General features: G+C 44.1%; 2 protein-coding genes across 5 annotated transcripts in view; one reads left to right on the top strand and one right to left on the bottom strand.

Moving 5' to 3' along the window:
* The window catches only part of FNDC3B (fibronectin type III domain containing 3B), a 185,402-nt gene extending 180,662 nt beyond the window's left edge, over positions 1 to 4,740 (top strand). For all 4 annotated transcript variants that reach the window (XM_040566522.1, XM_040566523.1, XM_040566520.1 and 1 more), the window contains one exon: positions 1,294 to 4,740. In XM_040566522.1, coding sequence (XP_040422456.1) covers positions 1,294 to 1,605 — 312 coding nt within the window. In that variant the 3' untranslated portion in view covers positions 1,606 to 4,740. The remainder of the gene's footprint in view (positions 1 to 1,293) is intronic.
* A 6,541-nt stretch (positions 4,741 to 11,281) lies between these two features.
* GHSR (growth hormone secretagogue receptor) lies at positions 11,282 to 17,438 on the bottom strand. The gene is made up of 2 exons (XM_040567095.1): positions 16,685 to 17,438; positions 11,282 to 13,656 (listed from the first exon to the last, which is right to left on the bottom strand). The coding sequence occupies exons 1-2, from the start codon at positions 17,436 to 17,438 to the stop codon at positions 13,352 to 13,354; spliced, it is 1,059 nt and encodes a 352-aa protein (XP_040423029.1). The 3' UTR covers positions 11,282 to 13,351.
* Between the last annotated feature and the right edge of the window lie 1,835 nt (positions 17,439 to 19,273).

Raw genomic sequence — 19,273 nt, 5'->3', positions numbered from 1 at the left:
TGAGTCTCAGGGGTAAGCATGGGCAGGAAAGTTGCGTTCTTTAAGTGGTGTTTAGCTGAGTCTGTCTCGTTTTGATTTTGTTTCCTACCCTGGAGTAACACACAGGAAGTCCTCTGTCGGCTCAGTTTTAATTTCCCTCGTTACCTTCTCTCAGCCAGAGCTCTTACCTTCGGGAGGGCAGAGAAGCACTCAGCTTCCTGCTCCTGCTGTGAGGAGAAGGAAACTGGTGAAATGAGTAAAGGAAGAAGCATCCAAAGTTGAGGGTTTTTTTTTTTCTAGGAGATAAAAGCGCTTTGTGACACCTTGTTTTTTATTTAATAAAATACCAGTTTCAGCAACCCTGTGTTATATAAATCGTTGACTGGTTATTTGTTTTCAGAGTTCATAAGTGTTTCCAGTGGTCTTTTTCCATTTGAGTCGCAAAACTCTGAGATATTCAGTTCTCTCTCTTCTTTCTCATACTGTGACTCATGCTCTGAGTCATAAGTTACCTACATTTGATTAGCATAAATACATCATGGATTTTGGATTGTTAAAGAACAAAATACAATGCAACCAAGAGGAGCTTTTTATACCTTAATAATATTTTATTGTTTCCACAATTCAGAAAGTGTAATTTCTGGCACAATTGCTGACTCTTGAGAGAAATGTGAGGAAAGTATATTAAAATAATATTTGTATGATTTTTATGACTGTGCAGTGAATGTCTTGCAATAAACTTAGTTTGCAGATTTTCTTCATTTTGGGGCCAAATATGGTGCTTACGTCTTAGACATATTAAGCATGTAGTCACATTTTAACAGTACAGAAATATGTTTGTGGTATTTACCACACCCACAAAAGATGAGCATGTCTTGTGTATGATATGTTGCCTGAAGTCTTGTCTGTTCTTGTGTGCGTGCAGTCTGAGCTCTCTGTGGAGACCTGCCATGGTCGGACATCTCTGTTCTGTTCCTCTGCATGCCGCCATTTTGCTGAGGCCTACCCTGACCTCCTGAGAGGCTTCCCTTGAGGCCTGCAGAAACATTTCCTTACCAGACTCAGACTTGACCTAACTTCCTGGCCCAAATCCTTGCCAAATCTACCTTAATTTATTACAACTTGTGACTTTGTACGAAATGCAGGACCCTTTCATGTACAGGTTTCCTCTGCCTCTACTTAGAACGGACTATTTACACTCATGTTTCACTCGACAAATACATCATACGCTTCTTGAATTTGTTCTGATATTATGAAAAAGCGGAGGTGGTTCTGCTTTTTATATTTAACTGTGTTTGCTGTTTTGTTTTGAAGGTGTACAAGGGAGATGAGACCACCTTCCAAATCTCAGGCCTTCAAGTCAACACAGACTATCGGTTTCGCGTCTGCGTGTGTCGCCGGTGCTTGGATACCTCACAGGAACTTAGTGGACCTTTCAGCCCATCCGTTGCCTTTATGCTTCAGCGAAACGAGATCATGCTTGCGGGAGAAATGGGAAGCATAGATAATCCTAAGATAAAGAACATGATTCCTACTGATGAACAGTTTGCAGCCCTCATCGTTCTTGGCTTTGCAAGTTTGTCAATTATATTCGCCTGTATATTACAATACTTCTTTATGAAGTAGAGAATTCAATGGAAGTTTGAGATACAAATTTAACTAATGCTACGCATTATAATCCACACATTTATTCAGATATTCCTTTTTGAAATCCTTTTGTTCTACCATGCATTTTATATACTTCTCTTGTTTTTACAGTTCTAGCTTGAAGAAAGATAAATCAGTGTTTTGATGCACCTTTTTGAAATTCAAAACTAGGAAGTGGTCAAACTGGAGAAATAAGCAAACCAGATACCAAAAGCAAGATTTTTTTCCTTCACAGTTTCAAAAATGTCACCAATTTGCCTTGTCATCGTGGTTTTGTTTTTGTTTTCACTGAAGTTCTTACGGTCTCTTATTTTATCTTACTATTTAGGAAATTTTAATTGAATCACTTTTTTGTTTCTTCTTTTTCTCCTAAACATTAGTCACAAGTGTGTATAGTGGTAAGACTAGAATACAGTGTTAGTCAGCAATACCAGGTCTTCATTGAACAGTATTAGCAATGTTGCCTATGAATTATTCACTACATTTGCCCCATTTTTTCAAGATAAAAAGTAAATTGTTATTTTAACTGCTTAGTGCATTTAAATCGGAACAGTATCCTGCAGTCTAAAAACCTGTTATTTTTACAGTTACAACACTATGAACTGCCTGTATAAGAAATCAAGTAACCAAACTGCATATAAATTATGAAGCATTATAGATTTTTTACCATTTTGATTCCTAGCAGTAATTTTAAGTAAGAGGGCATTGTGCAATAGTTAGTTATTCCCATGTTCAGCTATTTAAAAGCTGCTTTAACTTGTCTGTTTGTCACTGTATATAACTATTCCTAATCTAATAGTAGATATTATTCTATTATGTTCAGTCTGATTGATATGATTAGAGCTGGTGACAGCTTACTGCCTCTACTGAATTAGGTGAGATTTACACTAAATGTAAGCAAACTTCACTGTCAGTTGATCTTTTGTTTTTTGGAGGGGTATTGATTTTATAGAACTTTCTTGGAGGTATCAGAAATGGGATCTGTTTATTTTAAGTACCTTAAATGGGTGCCTACATTATTCTTAACACAGGGCTAATCGAAATACTTGGTACATTGCAAAATTGGGACTGGAGTCCTACAGAGGTATAGTCCTTGCTCTTACAGCTGTGTTCCCCCCCCTCCTACCTTCCTCTTCTGAGACACACATTTTAATCCATCAAGAAAGATTTTTTAACTCTTGAGTCATTGGATTATTTATATTAAGTCAACATTGTGCGAGTACCTCAGGGACATAAGTGAGCTGGAGGTGCAAATAGATTCCAAAAGGGTGCAACAGACACAGTGTATTTCCCTGCCTATTGTTTTTGTATATTTTTGCTACTTGGTTTTGCTTTTGTCCTAGCTATTTTGTGCTCTGTCTCCATTGTCTAGGATTCAGTGTCCTATACTAGCATAATATTCCCTTAACCAAAGTAATGGGGGAAAAACAACATTATTTTTGTTTTAGGTTTATTTATACTATATACTGCATACAGTACTTTAAATACCAATTACAGTGCAATCTTTTATTTATTGTAAAAAAATAAAAAATAAAAAGTGTACTTATGTACTAATTCCCCTCCCCACCCCCTGTAGCATGTTATATTTTGTCTGTTTTATACTGTTGTACTTTAGGTCAACTTTTTACCTGGCAGCATTCCTAGTATTATTAATCTTCTTACATTTTCTTGTGTTTTTGAAGATGGGAGCATCTAGTACATTAAATGCCAAAAAACATTATCAGTGATTCAAACGTTTACATGTATCCAAAAACATAATCATCTCTGGAAAGAAAGTGCTAAGATCAATGAATTATTCTGTGTGCCTCTCTAGATGTAGCAAATATTAGAAATGTTCTGTATTTTGTTATTGACTATAATTAGTTTAATTTAGCCTTGCAAACTAATGGAATTGAGCTAAATATATATATTTTTTTGTTTTTGCCAAAGTCATGGCTTGTCAAATTTATTTACATCTTATTTAAATTTATTTGTGATATGAAACTTTGTGACCTTGCATCTGTATTTTGTGAGCAAAGCATAGACAGCTGTTTTCAATGGAGGGGTGGGGAAAGTGTATTTTTTAAAACCATGAAAAGACTGCTCGTTTGGAAACCCAGAAATCTGAGTAGAGTCCCATTTTTATTTTTGGAGTATTGTTTCAGCAGTGCTGCTATTAAACCCAAGCTTGACATCTTTTTTAAAAAAGAAAAATTGAAAAAAAAAAAAACTTGCTTTATATAATTTGATCAATTTTGAAAGCTTGCAGTACGAAGATACTAAAAGCAGCAAGCAGAAGCGCAGAGAGAAGCAATCTGATAGACTTCAAGCATTTCTGTTAGTGCCAACCTGTTCGGTCCCCTGTGCAATCATGCTTGTGACAATGCCCACTCCAACCCCGGGGTTAACGAAGTGTTCTGCAGGAGTTGGAGCAGGCCCTAAATCAGTTACCTTGGCATTATTTTAGTTCGTATTTTCTGCCATAGTGAACTGGCTGTGGTTCATATATTAACATCACAGGTCATAAACCGTTTCTGTTTGGGTTTCCATTCCCGCAGTTTGCTGATTCCTTGTCTTCCCCATATGTCTTTTTGCCCTTTGATCCGGTGGCATCAGGCACTGAATCAACTCCAAGAGCTCTCTGCTCTCAAAGAAATAATGAACACACACACACAAAAAAAAGGTAGAATGAAACACTAAATATTTACAGCCCTTAAGGAAGGAGAGAGATGTTTTTATATTGTTCTGCCTTTTACTTTATGAACTTGAAATGTTTTCTAATCCTGTTTGTTGGCTACAGTAGTTCAGTATTCAGTGTCACGATTGAGAAGTGCCCTAACTGAATGTGTATGAACCTTATCCTTGCACAGTTCTTTAAATTGAAAAAAAAAAAAAAAAGTTTTTACCTCACTATGGGAACATACATTCCAAGCTTTTCAACTTTAAAAAAAAATAATCATAAGTTTTCTTGTATTGTAAATTTTAGACTATTTCATATGCATTGTATTAAAACTGCCATATCAATTTTAATGTATAGATTTTGAAAATACTACACTATGTATGTAAGACTTAACTGTATCTGTAGTGTATATGTAATATATTTATGCCCAATAAATGTTTTAATTCTTTCTGATATTACCAGGAGTTTTCTTCATTGAATACAGTCCTTTCAGTCTGGTAGGGTGGCCCTTTCTGGTACTCAGGTGATGTTACTGCAACCGAAAGCAGGAGTGAGAATCCCAAGTTTAACTTGGGACGTTTCTGATTTGTAGTTGGAAAGGTTTCAATCATTTATGAAGTGCTTGCTGGTGCAGTTCGGTGCCCCGGGTCTCCCCGCAAGGCTGCACCCCAGAGTACAGAGGGCAATTTTTGGGGTGATTTGTTCTGTAGCATTGCTGTGGTCTCCCAGATCCTCCACTTTGAGCTTCGGATTAACTACTTTCACCAGGATGAGCATTTTGGCCTATTTCCGAGCCCCGGTGCTGTCTGGAAGTGGCCATGGCCCTGCAGCCCGGTTCCCCCCTGCAGCCAGAGCCTCTCTTAACAGCCCGACTTTCCCGGCTCAGGGAGGGCACTGCTCAGCGACCTGGCCTTCTGTGGTGGCTTACACAAGTGGCCTGGAAACCTCAGCAGGAGATTTCTAGAGAGTTTGACAGCTGCAGTCTCTGTGGCCGCGCAGAGAAGCCTTTCAGTCCCTTTTCACTCAAGGGATTTAAGCGAGATCTTTTCTAAGACTGAGCTAAACACGTGGCAATTCCATGCTGCCCCTGGAAAGCTGGAGCTTGGCCGTCCCTGCACAGGGCCATAGCTGCAGCACACATCTGAAGGCTGCTATAACATTTCAGTGTGAAATCCTCCCCGAGAATATCGAGTTCCTGCTGGAGTGGGCTGGGGTTTGGGAACTTGGAGTGTGGGTGCAGTGCACTCAGCCCTGATCTTTATCTGGGAATTTAGGAGCTGAGTTTTCCTGTGTCCTTTACTGGATAAGACAAGTTGCTGAGGTGTTTTAGTCACTTCTTCTGAATAGCTTGCCTGAAATTTTAATGACGGTAAAAATATACCTGGATTTGATGTCTCTGATTAAATAAACACTTAAAATACCAGAAGTTTTCACTTACCATTAATTATGCACAATAAATTCAATTACTTGTCATAGAGAATTAAGCCAGTATGTATACATGTCCCATGGCAAACACATTGTTTATTTTTTAAACAGCTTCTCTTCTTCAAATCACTGCATAAATACAGCATTTTATTTGTTTACTTTTTTCATTACTGCAATTTGCAAGCATGAGTGTTTTTCTGAAGGAAATGTAGTGGTTTTTTTTTTTTTTTTTTTTTCCCTTGGTTGCTCTTTATTTATTTATTTAAACGGTGCTTGTCAAAACAACCTCTCTCTAACAAATCTTTTAAAGATGTATGTAGACAAGTAGCCAGCGCTTTGTTACCCGAAGAGCTCTCTTATTTCACCCACTCCTCAGTTCCCAGCTCCCATGACCGTCTGTGGATGACGGGGAACAGTGAGAGCCTGGCAAGCCCAGGACAGTGAAGGAGGATTTAGGTTCACCATCCGAGCACTGTGTTGTGTTGTGTTGTAATCGCACACCCAGACTGGACAGGGGTGGGTGGGTAGCAAGAAATTTCCTGTGGACTTTGTTTTATTAATGCACTACAGAGCAAGCAGTATCCCTGCTCGGGCAGGACTGTGTTTAACTCCATCTCTTGCCTCTATTGGTGTTGGAAAATAATCTGCTTTGAAAAGTTTTGGAACAGAGCCGGGGCTTGTATTTTTAGATATTTCCGTGGCCTTACAACTGACCTCTGGGCTCGTGTGGAGCCGACCAAGGCCGGCAGGCCGTGCCCCACCTCGCAAACCGAGCAATCTCCAGGTCCGCCTGCAGCCGAGCGTGGTCGCCGGGCCGGAGGCTGCTGTTTCTATAGCAGCAGCAATTGTGTCTCCTCTCGGTAATCAAAGAGCCTGCTCGAAAACGAATCAGGTAAAATTTGTTGTGGTTTTGTCTTCAGCCTCTGTCACCAGTTGGGAGCACGTGCGGTTTGGTGGAGGAGAGCAGAGCCCCTCGGAGGGGTCTCTGTGTGGGAGGCCGGGCCCGGAGGCACCGCAGGACAGAAAGTGAGCGGGGCGGCAGCCAGCGTCAGTCCCCTACACCGTGTAGTGGCCTCCTGTCGAGCTGCTCCTGCTAGACGCCCTCAAGCCTTTGAATTTTAGGAGACGCTCAAATTCAGCCTAGTGCAAACAGCTCCTTCTGAGGACAAAACATGCTCTTGAAGGGAGGCGGGACTTGTCCTGAGGCCTTCCTGCCTGCCCCAGGCGAGTGCAATTCACCTGTGCCTCTCCCTCCTGTCCTGAGGCATAGCAGCAGTGTTTGAAAACACCCCTGAGAATAAAACACTTCGGGAGCTCCTGCTTAAGGGGCTTCCTGAAGGAAAGAGCATGGCCTGAGCTGTGTGTCCCAGGGCTCCAGCATGGCCCGGGTACCTGGCCAGGTTGTTTGAGGCCGGCCATCGCGGGAGCAGGGCTCCCATCAAAGTGGTGCTGAGCAGCTCTGCGCCTGCCAGGTCCGGCCCCGCACCGCCTCCGCTTCTGCTCGCCCACCTGCTGGCAGGCGTTAGGGAAAAGTCATGCGGAAATTACTGTAGAAATCTTATCTGTGAATTATATTTCCTGTATAAATATTTTTCTGGAATTATAGTTATTGCAGAATTCATGATGTATTATAATTCTTTGAAGTGGTGTAGAAATTATATTCTCTGCCCGTAATATTCACCTTCCTTGGAGTGAAGATATAAATGTCAGCTCTTATTCTTCTCAGAAATGAGAACCACAGGTAAACAGAGAGGAGGATATGGACATTTTGGTTTAATACTTTTATGGCTGAGCAGAAAGCCAGCTGAGATCCCTTGAAAAGGCTATCTTATTGGTAATACATTTAATAAGTTCTAAATGATTGCATCTGTTTCTGCTCTTGACAATTGCTCTCTCAATGTGCGGATTCTTGGCTGGGTGAAATAAAAAAACAAATACGAGGTTTGACAAGACGCTTTCAAACACAGCAGGTTAGCTGGCTATCTGCTGCTATTTAGGTGAACATGCTGTTGTTGGTTTGAGTAGTTATATTGGTTGTACTAATTGCTAGTGTAGATTGTGTCGCATGCAATCTAAACTACTTTTAGGTCTACTAGTGTGATTAATAAGTAACTGCTTGGGTCAATGTGCTCAGTGGATGTCATTTCTTAGTAATTATTTTATTAGCTCATCTCCCTCACTTTCTGTTGCATAAAGACTTACTCTCTGCAAACAAAACAGAGCAAACAGTAGGGAGGCAGAAGTCTCGTGAGGATCAGCAAGTGAACAGAGTGGAGAAATCCCACCCTAATCCAGTGCAAACACTGTGCTCATTGACAGAGGCCTCAGAGTGCCCTTTTTTCCCCAAGACACCCGCAGGCCAGGCCCAGGGGGCTCTCAGGACCGCTCGCCTCCACGTGCCCAGCAGCTCAGCTGGGCCATTGACCAAGGTTCCTCTAGCCAAAGGGCTTTTATGAGGAAGAAACCGCTGTGGTGATCTGACTGTATCTGAAATGTTGTTGCTTTTTTTTTTTTTTTTTTTCCCCTCATGTATTCGCATTAGGCTGGAGATGCTCAGAGGTTGCCCAGGCAGGAGCCCCACGCCATGCACCACCCGGGTACAGCCCCTGTGCCGCCCACCCGCTTCCTTCACGAGCTGGTGGTCGGTCAGCGGGCTCAGAACCACAGCTGAGCACTTGTTCCTGTGCAGCCAAAAACAGAAGGTCGCACCTTTTGCAGCACAGGGAATCTTACAACAATCGATTGCATTGTCACTGCTTGCTACAAGTCCCCTGGTGCTATTGACCAGGCAGAATCCACGCCCATGTGTGATCATGAATATTGGCTTAATTTTTGGTGAGAATTTGTAGCACGAGTTTTTGCTGCCTTTTGTAATATGGGGGTGTTGCAGGTGTTTAAATCTTGGCACCTGGGAGCTGGTCGTGCTGTGGGCCCGTGGCAGAAAGTGCTGGCAGGGTTTGACTCCATCCCACCCTGCTGAGGGGTGGTTTGCAGCACTGGGAAGTGTGTGGAAGGGGGCCACGTAGAGAAGGCCAGCATGAACAGAGGCTTAGAAATCACCACGCCTGTTCTTTCTCACGTACAGCTCTGCAATCATCTGACAATCAAGCAGGACATGAGGAAAAGAAAAGGGAGCAGTGCTCTTTCATGCAGCGTTGTTTGAAATGGGGCCAAACGCCGCATTTCCCTCAGGTAGAGAGGTTTGGACTGGTTGGTTGGGGTTTTTTTGGTCCGGATACAGGGCTAATGGGACGCTTTGAATTTTGCTCTGATTTGGAAAGTCACAGCATGCACCAGCCCCTAGCTGAGATGGAAAGGGCTGTGTCACGCCGACGTGGAAGGGAACTGAGACCTTCTGCTGGGAAAGGCGGCGAGAGAGCTCATTAGAAGCCCACCACGAGGCTGGAATTCACACGTGCATGGACAGCGAGCGTGTCGGCGTTTACGAGTTACATTTGCTAACACTGACGTACGTAGCGTGTGCTGGAGCTAGAAACATACTGAGCTCAGCCTAAAGCTTAAGCAGCAAGCAGAAGTGATTGTCCAACAAGCCATAAACCTTCATTAATCTGAGATGGAGTGTCTTTTATTCCTCTTTCACTCTACTTGCACAATTGCAGGGGTGTGATCACGGACCCAGCCCGAAGAAACACAGCCCCGGGGGGCTGGAGATGGATGGATCCACACCAGGACTTTTGCTATGGAAGCCCACCAAAAAGCATTGACCAAAACCCACCTTCACGTAGGTCGTGTTGAAGTACCCAAGAGAGATGATAGCAAACTACACGTGAAACCTGTAGCTTACCTCTACGTTAGCTTCCCGTAGTGAAAAAGAAAAGCTCATCCAAATGAAACTGCAAACGTTAATTGTTATGGAAGCTTCAGCTCGTCTGGAAGCCAGCTTCACGTGGCAATGTCACCCGGGCAGCAGCGGGTGGCTTTGGGGGAACCGGCTGCAGCACCTCGGCTGCCGTAGGCCAATGATGGACAGAGAGGTTCTCAAGGTATTTGGGTAAGTAACTGCTTTAAATAGGGCTTAGGCAAATGTCATTTGACACAAACATACATAAATGCTGAGCATCTAGCAACTCCAGGTCTGACACGTAAGTGCTACTTCTCCAGGATATTTTATTTTTGGCAAGCAATACAATAGGACATGATTTTCTGCCTGTGCATGCTTCTATCAAAAGTATTTTTCTCAAATGAATGGAGCTTTCTGGTAAAATGCTTTTGACCTATTTTATCGCCAATTCAACATGCTGCCAAGAAATAAAATGCTGCCAAATTGTTCCTGTTTATTTGTGAAGCTGTGATACAAAATGTAGAGTTGGAAAATCTTTTAAAACTTGAGCTGTTTAATGAATGAGCCTCCCGTTACTTCCTATATGGCTTCTCACACAGAGGGCAGTGAGAACACAGCAATATTTTGACTCACGAAGTCCCTATATGGTTTTTTTTGATCAGAACTGGCCAAGTTTGTTCCTATGGGGAAGGGTTTGCAGAAATGCAGCGTATGGCTCTGCAGCCTGCAGGCAATTTTCCTGCGGAGTCTCCCTGCCCGCCGCACTCGCTGAATAGCCCAGCGCCTGCAAGGGCTCTTGTCTTCACTGCAGGTACCACAGATTTCTACAGCCACGTCCAGACCCAAAATTGCAGGGGGAAGGGAACCAGCTGTTCTAGAAATACTGATATCCTGATATCCTGATCACATTTTTATTTTTTAAATGAAGTTATTTATTTCCTAAAACTTCAGGCTATAACGTACCCTTGAGGCAGGCAGCTCCATCCTCATCCCGCAGTGGTGGTGGAGAGGCGTGTGTCCTCCTGGAGGCAGCTGGCAGTATTTGATTTTATGATGCAAAAGGGCAGGTTATCCAGGTGGTTGTTGCCTGTCCTCCAGGTGAGAGCAGCTCATTTTGCACCAGTAGCTGTCTGAAGAAGCAGACCCTGGTCACTATCTGGAGTCAACGCACGCCAGCAAGCACAACTCCCCTGACGTCGGCATTTCTGTATAGGTAAGGGAGGCAGAACTAACAGGAGGTACAGTGCAACCTGCAGGAGTGGCTGCTGCAGTGTGCATGTAAAGCGTGAATGTTCCCTGTCTGAAACCTTTTCTTGCTTGGTGCAAGAGTCAAATGGAGGTGGCTATTCTTCTTTCCTAAAATTGCATGCATTTTGCTAGATTTGGCCAGATGCTCCGTGACTTGCAAAGCAAAGGCCGTTTCCTAAGTGAAACCGAAGAGAAGTCCTGCCCTCCCTCAGCACAAGAAGCCAGCCCCCGTGCTTCTTTTTGCGACCCTAGATTAAATGTTATAAATTCCATTCTATGCACAGAGTTCTGCCAATTTCACAGTCACGGTGTAGTTAGAGTTTACAGCGTCTCCTGAAGAAATGCTAGGTGAAATGAAATGACCTGTACACCCGTAGTTAACATGCAGAAAAGGAGCGTGCCTGCCCCAGGGGCTGTAATGTTACGGCTGTTCTGGTTTATAAAGCAGGTTCCCGTGCACAGCCCTGCCCAGCTCCACGTGCTGAGGAAGGATGTGCGCCGGCGCCCGGCACATCCGATGGCTCGCTCCTGCAGCCCGCCCGCAGCGGCACCGATCCGGCAGGGTTATGAAGGGTCTCATGACTTTATTTCTTTTTCTGTTCACATTTAATACCACAGACACAGCTGAAAATTGAAACACTTATGTGATGTCAGGTGCGTCATCAGTTCATTTACACAGACATGTTAGTAGTGAGCTTACATCTTTACAATCTTTTCAAGATTCCCCTATTTCTGGTTTCCCTGAGTTGCACGATGTCTGCCATCAGATCTGAATGTCAGCTGGCAACGACTGAAAGAACAAAACGAACAGAAAGGCAGAAGTGATTAGAGACGAACAGGGGGTGATGCTACAGCACTGCTGCTCTCCTAACACCCACCAGCCAGGGCCTCAGTCCGCTCCAGAGATTCAAACGAAGTTCGTCTCACTATTTTGTCCTTTGGCATCTCTCGTTTGCTGTGCTTCCCCAGCTAGTTCTGTGGTTTGCCCCTTAACTTGTGCGCCTGCATTCAGTCCTCGCATCAAGCCTGCGCTCGCAGCGAGCATGCCAGGGGGGAGCAAGCCAGCCCTAGTGAAGCTCTGTGTGGTACCAAAGACACAGAATATGCAGAATAGGCCAAATTCTCTTTTCACTTATACCTGAGCAGCACCGTCAGCTGAAGAGGAACAGGCAGAATGTGGCCCATGGGCGGTAATAGGAGGCTGGAGGCAACGGGAATTTTGCAAACAGACAATTCATTCTGTAGACTCAGTTGTGGACCAGCTGGCAATAAATACTAGAACCAAATAAATAAAAGCTGCTATTGCACGTGCATGCCCCTAAGCTCTATTAGCTGGACCACAAACTCCACGTGTTGGTGTGACAACAGGTGCGATGTAAGGCATATGTACTAGCGTAAGGGATGGAGAGCGTTCCGGGTTGCTTTGTTTTTGAGTGGCATACTTCAGTTATAAAACTTGATTTAGTTTAAGATTTTTATGGATCAAGTATGAGAATGTGTCCACCTGTGTGTCTTGATGCAGATTTTTCTCTTTCTTTTTCAGGCCTTTTCAGTTAAAAATGTTCTGAAACATGAGCGCGGTTTTGAATTTCACACTGCAGCAAACCAGCACGACTGCACCCCGGGTTCTGACAGCCTGCTGCGCCCGCAGCAAGAGCCCGTGGTGCTCCGCGGGCAGGAGCCCCCTCCTCACACTGCTGACAAACTGGGGTATGGTGGGGCACAGCATCAGCACAGGCAGCCACAGGCAGCACGACTACTGGAACAACTAAAAGCTTCCAAGTTTGGCTACATCGAGTCGTTCACAGTCAAGCTGAACAGAACAAGTACAGATGAATTAGCTAGTAAAAAAAAATGACTTTGGTGGGAGATCGCATTCCCAGTTTTTATAGCATCACTGCAGTCCTGAAGTCAGCACTGTCCTTGTCCCACTGATAAATATTCAAAAAATATTTCAGCACAGCCATGTTCTAAGCTGCTTCTATAAAGGTATTTTTTTTGTTTCCTTTCTATTCAGACATGACATAAGGGTCATTTATTTTTAGCATATTTAAAAACTATCCATTTGTATGTCTCCTTTCCTTTTTGATCTTTATTTAAAAATCTGGATTATGAAAAGTGTATCAAATTCTATGTTTACTACTCCAAAAAGGCAATTAGATTTTTCTCTCTTTAGGGTCCGGCTACATGCTAGCCAAATTTTTAGGAAAATTAAAGTTAACTCTGTAATAACTCAGCCCGAATTAGCTGCTACTGAAGTCGTACAAACTCTCAAGTGAGCTGGGCTACGTTTGCCTGCTCCAGATGGGAAAACCTAGCTCCCCTGCATTAAAAAATCATATGGACAAAAGCAGCAGAGAAGTATGACTCGAGTGTCACCAAATTCTGTAACCGTGTGTCTCCTTTGATATTCTCAAGGACTAGTCAGTTTTTGAAAATCCTTAACTGCCCGCGTCACGTCTTTCAGCAAATCCAGGTGACGACAGAAGTACAGCTTTGCTTTTCGATTTGTGTTTCCCGCCCCGCGTCTCTTTCGTTATGGCTTTCTGGGTAATGCTGGAAAGCGATGCTCTGGAGCTCTGCACGCCGTGTCATGTGGTGACGCTCGGTTCTGTCCACACGCGCGAACTTTCCTGCTTCGTGCTGGAGAGTCTTTTCTTTGGAAGGGGTTTGAGTCCAAACAGCCGGCAAGCGGCGACTCGGTACTTCTTGGACATGATGTTGTAGAGGATGGGGTTGATGGCGGCGCTAAGGTAGAAGAGGACAAAGGACACCAAGTTGCAGTACTGGCTGATCACTGCTATCTCCAAGGATCCGGCTTCAAAGGATTTGGAAAATAAATATCGTCCTACGTGAAAAGGCAACCAGCAGAGTATGAAAGCAAATACCACCACAACTAAAATGAAAACAGCAGAAGAAAGTGTGTTAAGTGTGAGTAGGGAAATATGGGTGATTTAAATGAAATGTCATTCTATCTCTGTAACGAAATAATCTCAAAAAAGTGTGACAATGCACCCCATAATTTTTCATTTTATCTCAAGTACATTTTCTGACAGTATAAATTAGCAATACTTAATAGAAATTAATCGTATCTAAACAACCTGCGTGTATGCTGCATGCTGTAGCACACTTCTGAACTATCAAACTTATCTTTTCCATAAAAGGAGAGAATTCAGGAATCAGAGTGGTGACAAAAAATGTAATATAATCTATCATCTTCATCTACCAAAGCAAAATATATACAATGTGATAGACTCAACACTGGGGGTTATAATGAAAAATGTAATCACTGGGAAGCAAAATAATTGAAGGCAGAGGCCCAAAGATAAAATAAGCCATCATCCGGATCAGTAGCGCACGTACACCAAGGTAACAACAGGCAGCGGTGCCCCCCTCCAGTTTGTCTGTGTTTTGGAACGAGTTACTCCACGAAAAGTAAATACATAATGTGTAACTACATAGTTATAGTTACATGGCGTATCTGCAATATTACACTGTCACTATGGTTATGCATATGTATATACATGTGTTATATACACATATACATGTAGAGTAATAGGAACATGTGTATCCTGAGCACTGGCCCATTTCAGTTTCCATCCTAGAGAAAGGGAAACTTTTTCTGTTCACTTACTGTGTGCTATTGACCTTTGTTATTTTTCATACTGTTTTCTGTATACCTATTAATATAAAACAAACAAAAACCACAGAAAACTCAGGAAAGGTTTTTTGACATTTTTTAGCAGTTCTTCCCAGTTAAGCTGTTCTCTCTTGTTCACAGTCCTGCTTGCCTATGTCAACACATAGCAGATACAAAATTCAGAGAGCTAAGAGGGATCGTAATCAGCATATTTCCCCAAAAACTTTATGAAAAAGCATTCCCATGCTTACATAGATACTTATGTAGGACTTATGATGGACTCTAAAGCACAGAGCTGAAATTCAGAGTATCTGTTTTCCAGCTCTGCATCTTCTTGAGCCAACTAGTGCCCTTTTTCCTCAGTTTCTCCACCTGCACAATTTAGATAATGTTTACCTAGCTCACTAGCTTCTGCGTTCTAGAATTTAATCCATGTAATGAATGTTACCATTGTGGCTATTATAAACAGAATTTTAAGCATTGCTAATATTTTCACAGGTGGGCATGCGTAACCCTCCTAGTCAGGCTTTGGAAGATGCAGTTTGATCTTCACACATGCAGAACCACATTGATTTCAGCAGGAATGGGGTATGATAGCTCTTTTGAAAGTCAGGCTATATATTCAGGTGTTTAATTATGGTCCTAGAAGCATAATGTTTCTCTTCAATTTAGAAGAAAAGTTGATGCTAATCCCATTTCCTTTATGTTCCATGACCTGCTAAAGTCTTAGAAAGTGCCTTCTAAATTTTAAGCAGAAAATTAAAATCAATGAGACCAGATTGCTTTGTGCATCTGCTAGTATTGAGCCCTCGCTAACTTCTTTTCTTTCCATCTAACATCAGACTGTTATCATTCAGAGATATTGGCTCTCTGTCAGAGGACAGTCTTGCTACTACTGTCTTGCTATTCTCAGACGTGCAAAAGAAAAAAAGGGTGTCTGAAATACTGTAATGCTTGCAGCAGTACTCCAGGGCAGAAATAAGCCGTTATTGTTTTGAAATTCTTTATGGTTAAGTATGCAGATATGTAAACACAGTAGTAATGTATGCTAGCAGTTCACTTATTGTAAACAGAGATTCATAATCCCGAAACTCTAGAAGTGTAAATGATGAATTACTTCCAAGGTCACGTTTACCCAAATGAAGTAATTCTATTGATCATAAAACGTAGCTGAAAGGGCACAAAGCGTGCCGCGGGTTTTATTATTCTTGCTGCTGTTGCATAGTAATAAAGCAGGGCACGAACAAAAGATCAGTTAGGCTCCCATTTAATAATTCAGCTACTTAGGACACGCTGCCACCTCTTCTTCAAGCTCATTAGCCCGTCACCTCCGCCTGGCTGAAATGAGCACGGCGGAGCTGCTGCCTGTGGAACCGTCATGTAAGGCATCCCCGGGAGCAGACCCACGGAAATCCCACACACAGGGGACTATGGCTTGAATGAAAGCACGCAGCAGCAGGACCCTGCTGCCTCCAGACACTGAACTGCAGAACAACTTTTTGGTTCTGTGCCTCAAACTCCCACCACATGCTCTCACTGGGAGGGCTTGCAGCATCGGGATGTTAAAATCTGTGTTTCTGTGTGGCAGCAATAGCTGTTGTTGTTTAAGCCATCCGGCAATGTAAATACACAGAATTAAGAACGACAGCACCTATCACTCCAATCCTGTTTTCTTGAAACCAGTGAGAATTCAGAGGATCAGACCTCAAAGGAGACACAATGCTCACTGTTCAGCATGTGCCGGTGTTTTTCTAATACAAAAATGCCCATCAGTTTTCATGAGCTTACACAGCCATGCCGGTAAATATCCCCAATTTGCTAGAAACTTGATATCCTTTTCATTTGAAACTAAGGGCACCATACCGTCCCCGCTTGCTTAGTCTACAGCTCAACTTTGTGGTTTTAGAAGAGGTAGTTTTGTTTAAAAATCAAATAAACTATCCTTCTGTAAATAATGTCGGTATCCACAACCAAAGAGCAAAGATGTTCGAAAGTCTCCAGGGCAAGAGCTAATTGTAACTGTAGTATTTGTCTTTGTCAGAGATTGTTATTAAAATCTGCTTAACTGTTTTAGAGCCCCCAGCTCCAACACATTAGAAATAAATCTAAGGACGGGGGAGAGTTATTCTACCACTACCTTGAAGTGTAGCCCTTTGTCTGAAGCATTTTAAATAAATGCTTTCCCTTAGAAGCGATTATAGTGACCTACCAGCACTCTCGGTCTTCCTCTCTCTCTCACACACACACAAGCACACAGACCCTCTGGAAGCACGAAGAGTCGTACCTAACATTTTCACAGTTTGCTTGTTGTTCTTGTCCCTGATGACCGTGTTCGGACCGATGTTCTTTCTCTTTCTCCTCCAGAGCTTCCTCCCGATGAGGCTGTACAGCACGGTCAGGCAAAAGACGGGCAGGAAAAAGAAGATGCTGGAGGTCCAGACCATGATGGTGAGGAGCCCCGAGCGGATGGCGTACTCCGTGGCTCGGCACTCGTTGGTGCTCAGGGGGTTGGTGCCGTTCTCGTGCTCGACCCCCACCAGGACAAAGATGGGGCCGGCGCTAACGAAGGAGACGGCCCAGAGGATGAGAATGACCAGCTTGACCTTCCTCTTGGTGATGATCACCTTCGCGCGCAGGGGGAAGCAGATGGCGACGTACCGCTCCACGCTGAGGGCGGTGATGTTGAGGATGGTGGAGTAGGTGCAGCTCTCGCTGACGAACTGGAAGAGCTTGCAGAGGAGGTCCCCGAAGTTCCAGGGTCGGTACTGCCAGAGGCGGAACAGGTCCAAGGGCATGCAGAGGAAGATAAGCAGGTCGGAGAACGCCATGCTGGACAGGTAGAAGTTGGTGGTGGTCCTCATGTCCCGAAACCGCGACACCACCAGCATGGTCATCAGGTTGCCGAAGATCCCGATGACGAAGAGGACCACGCAGGCCACCGTGATGCCGGTGAGCACGGGCGCGGGGAAGAGATGCAGCGGGGGCTCGCCGCCCGTCCTGTTCTCCGCGCCGCGCCCGCCCGCGCTCCCCTCCCGCATCCTGCCGCCGAGGGCCGCGCATCCCCGCGCCGCTGCGCGCCCTCCTCCGCGGGGCCGGGGCAGGTGCGGAGGGCGGGGAGGGATCCGCGGCCCCGCTCCGCCTCTCCCCCCCCTTCCCGTACGCCCCCCGGCCCGGGGGGACGGCGCTGGCCGCGCGTCAGAGCCGCGGGGGGGGGCGCAGCCTCCGCGGGTGCGGAGCGAGGCTCGGCCCCGGCTCGCTGAGGGGCGGGAGCCGCGGGGGGACGGGGAGCGGCTGCTGCTGCTGCTGCCCCCTGCTTGGGTGTCTGGGGGCTGGAGGGAGCTGCAGCGATCACCACCCCCGTCCGGGTGGGTCGCCCAGTTACATTTTCACTCACATTTTCTCTCATAAATTTTACCTCACAATTATATTTTCACTCACAAATTTCACCTCACAATTGCATTTTCTCTCACGAATTTCCACTCACAATTACATTTTCACTCACAATTACATTTTCTCTCACACATTTCCACTCACTATTACATTTTCACTCACAATTGCATTTTGTCTCACAAATTTTACCTCACAATTACATTTTCTCTCACAAATTTTCACTCACGATTACATTTTCACACACAAGTTTTCACTCACCACTAAATTTTCACTCACAATTACATTTTCACTCACAAATCTTCCCTCACCACAGCACCAGGGCAGCCTGAGCCGAGCAAAGCGCTGCCTGGGGGGCTCTGTCCTCTGCCCCCCCCAGCCCAGCCAAACAGCCCCCAGCCTCGTCTTGCTCCCTGCTTCCCATCTTCATGCTCACCCCTGCCCCTGCGCCCCATCTCTCTGGGGCAACCAGTGCTCCCAGTCCCCGCTGGCATCCAGCTTAACGCAGCAGGGACATGGAGTTTTGTGCTCTTTTGCCAGAGGACACTCATGTGCACACTCGCCTATGTGTGCACATCATCTGCTATTGCCATCTCATAATTGCCAAGCCTTATTTAAGAACAGAACATAAGTGTGGGGTGACCCAAGGCTTCATTACTCTGCCTGTGCCTCTGAACCTGCCTGATGATGAGCACTTTGCAGTGCTTCCTGTAATAATGCAAGCGCTACCCGTAGTGCCTCATCCACATCCCAATTTCAATATATTTTGCAGTTTCATTGGAGCCAGTATTCATCATTCCTGCTCTTGAACTGTGAGACAGTTTTGTAGCAAGTTACTCAACAGTTGCTAAATTTTATGGGGGTATAGCCACAAATCAATTGCAGTTGAAAAAAAAAAAAAAAAAGAAAGAAAGAAAAAAAAGGAAGAGCCTATCGTGCTTCTCACTTTGTTTATCCAGCTGTCTATGTAATCACTTTATATATTTCTGAAGAAAAATCATGGTCTGTATGCCACCAATATACAGTTAATTTGTATTACAGTTTTGTGTCCAATCTAATTTAAATGCCGTTGCATTGTATTATAGAGGAACTGGTAACTGTCTCTGTATTTAGGCTGCCAAATACTTTCTATTATTATAAAGAATTCTTTCACTCTTTTTTCCCTCATGATATATTCTCAAACCAGTGGCAGTAGCTGCAGGACTTTGATATTTGGCAGAGAAGATGGCCTGAGGCTACAAATGTGACTTTGCAGTGAGGATTTTTCATTCTCATGAAATTCTTCCAATTTTTGCTGAACTGTATCTTGTCAAAAATGACCGGTTCTCTTTCCCCAGGGAGACAAAAGCTTTCTTTTAATTTTTCAGAAAAAAAAAAAAAAGTAAAATCATACTTGAACTGAAGTGTGTGTAGCAAAATCAAGCAGCCAAGTTTGAGGTAGCAGCAGATTTATATGCGCCTGACAGCTCGAGCTTGTAATGCAATG

This window comes from Cygnus olor, chromosome 9 (genome assembly GCF_009769625.2).
Source record: "Cygnus olor isolate bCygOlo1 chromosome 9, bCygOlo1.pri.v2, whole genome shotgun sequence".
NCBI classification, from domain to species: domain Eukaryota; kingdom Metazoa; phylum Chordata; class Aves; order Anseriformes; family Anatidae; genus Cygnus; species Cygnus olor.
The sequence above is the reverse complement of the archived record's forward strand: the minus strand, read 5'-3'. Positions and strand labels throughout refer to the sequence as shown.

Coding starts and splice junctions, on each gene's coding strand:
- GHSR (XM_040567095.1), bottom strand. CDS start 17,438: ATGCGGGAGGGGAGCGCGGGCGGGCGCGGCGCGGAGAACAGGACGGGC. Junction 13,657..16,684: donor GCAAACTGTGAAAATGTTAG/GTACGACTCTTC, acceptor TTTTCATTTTAG/TTGTGGTGGTATTTGCTTTC.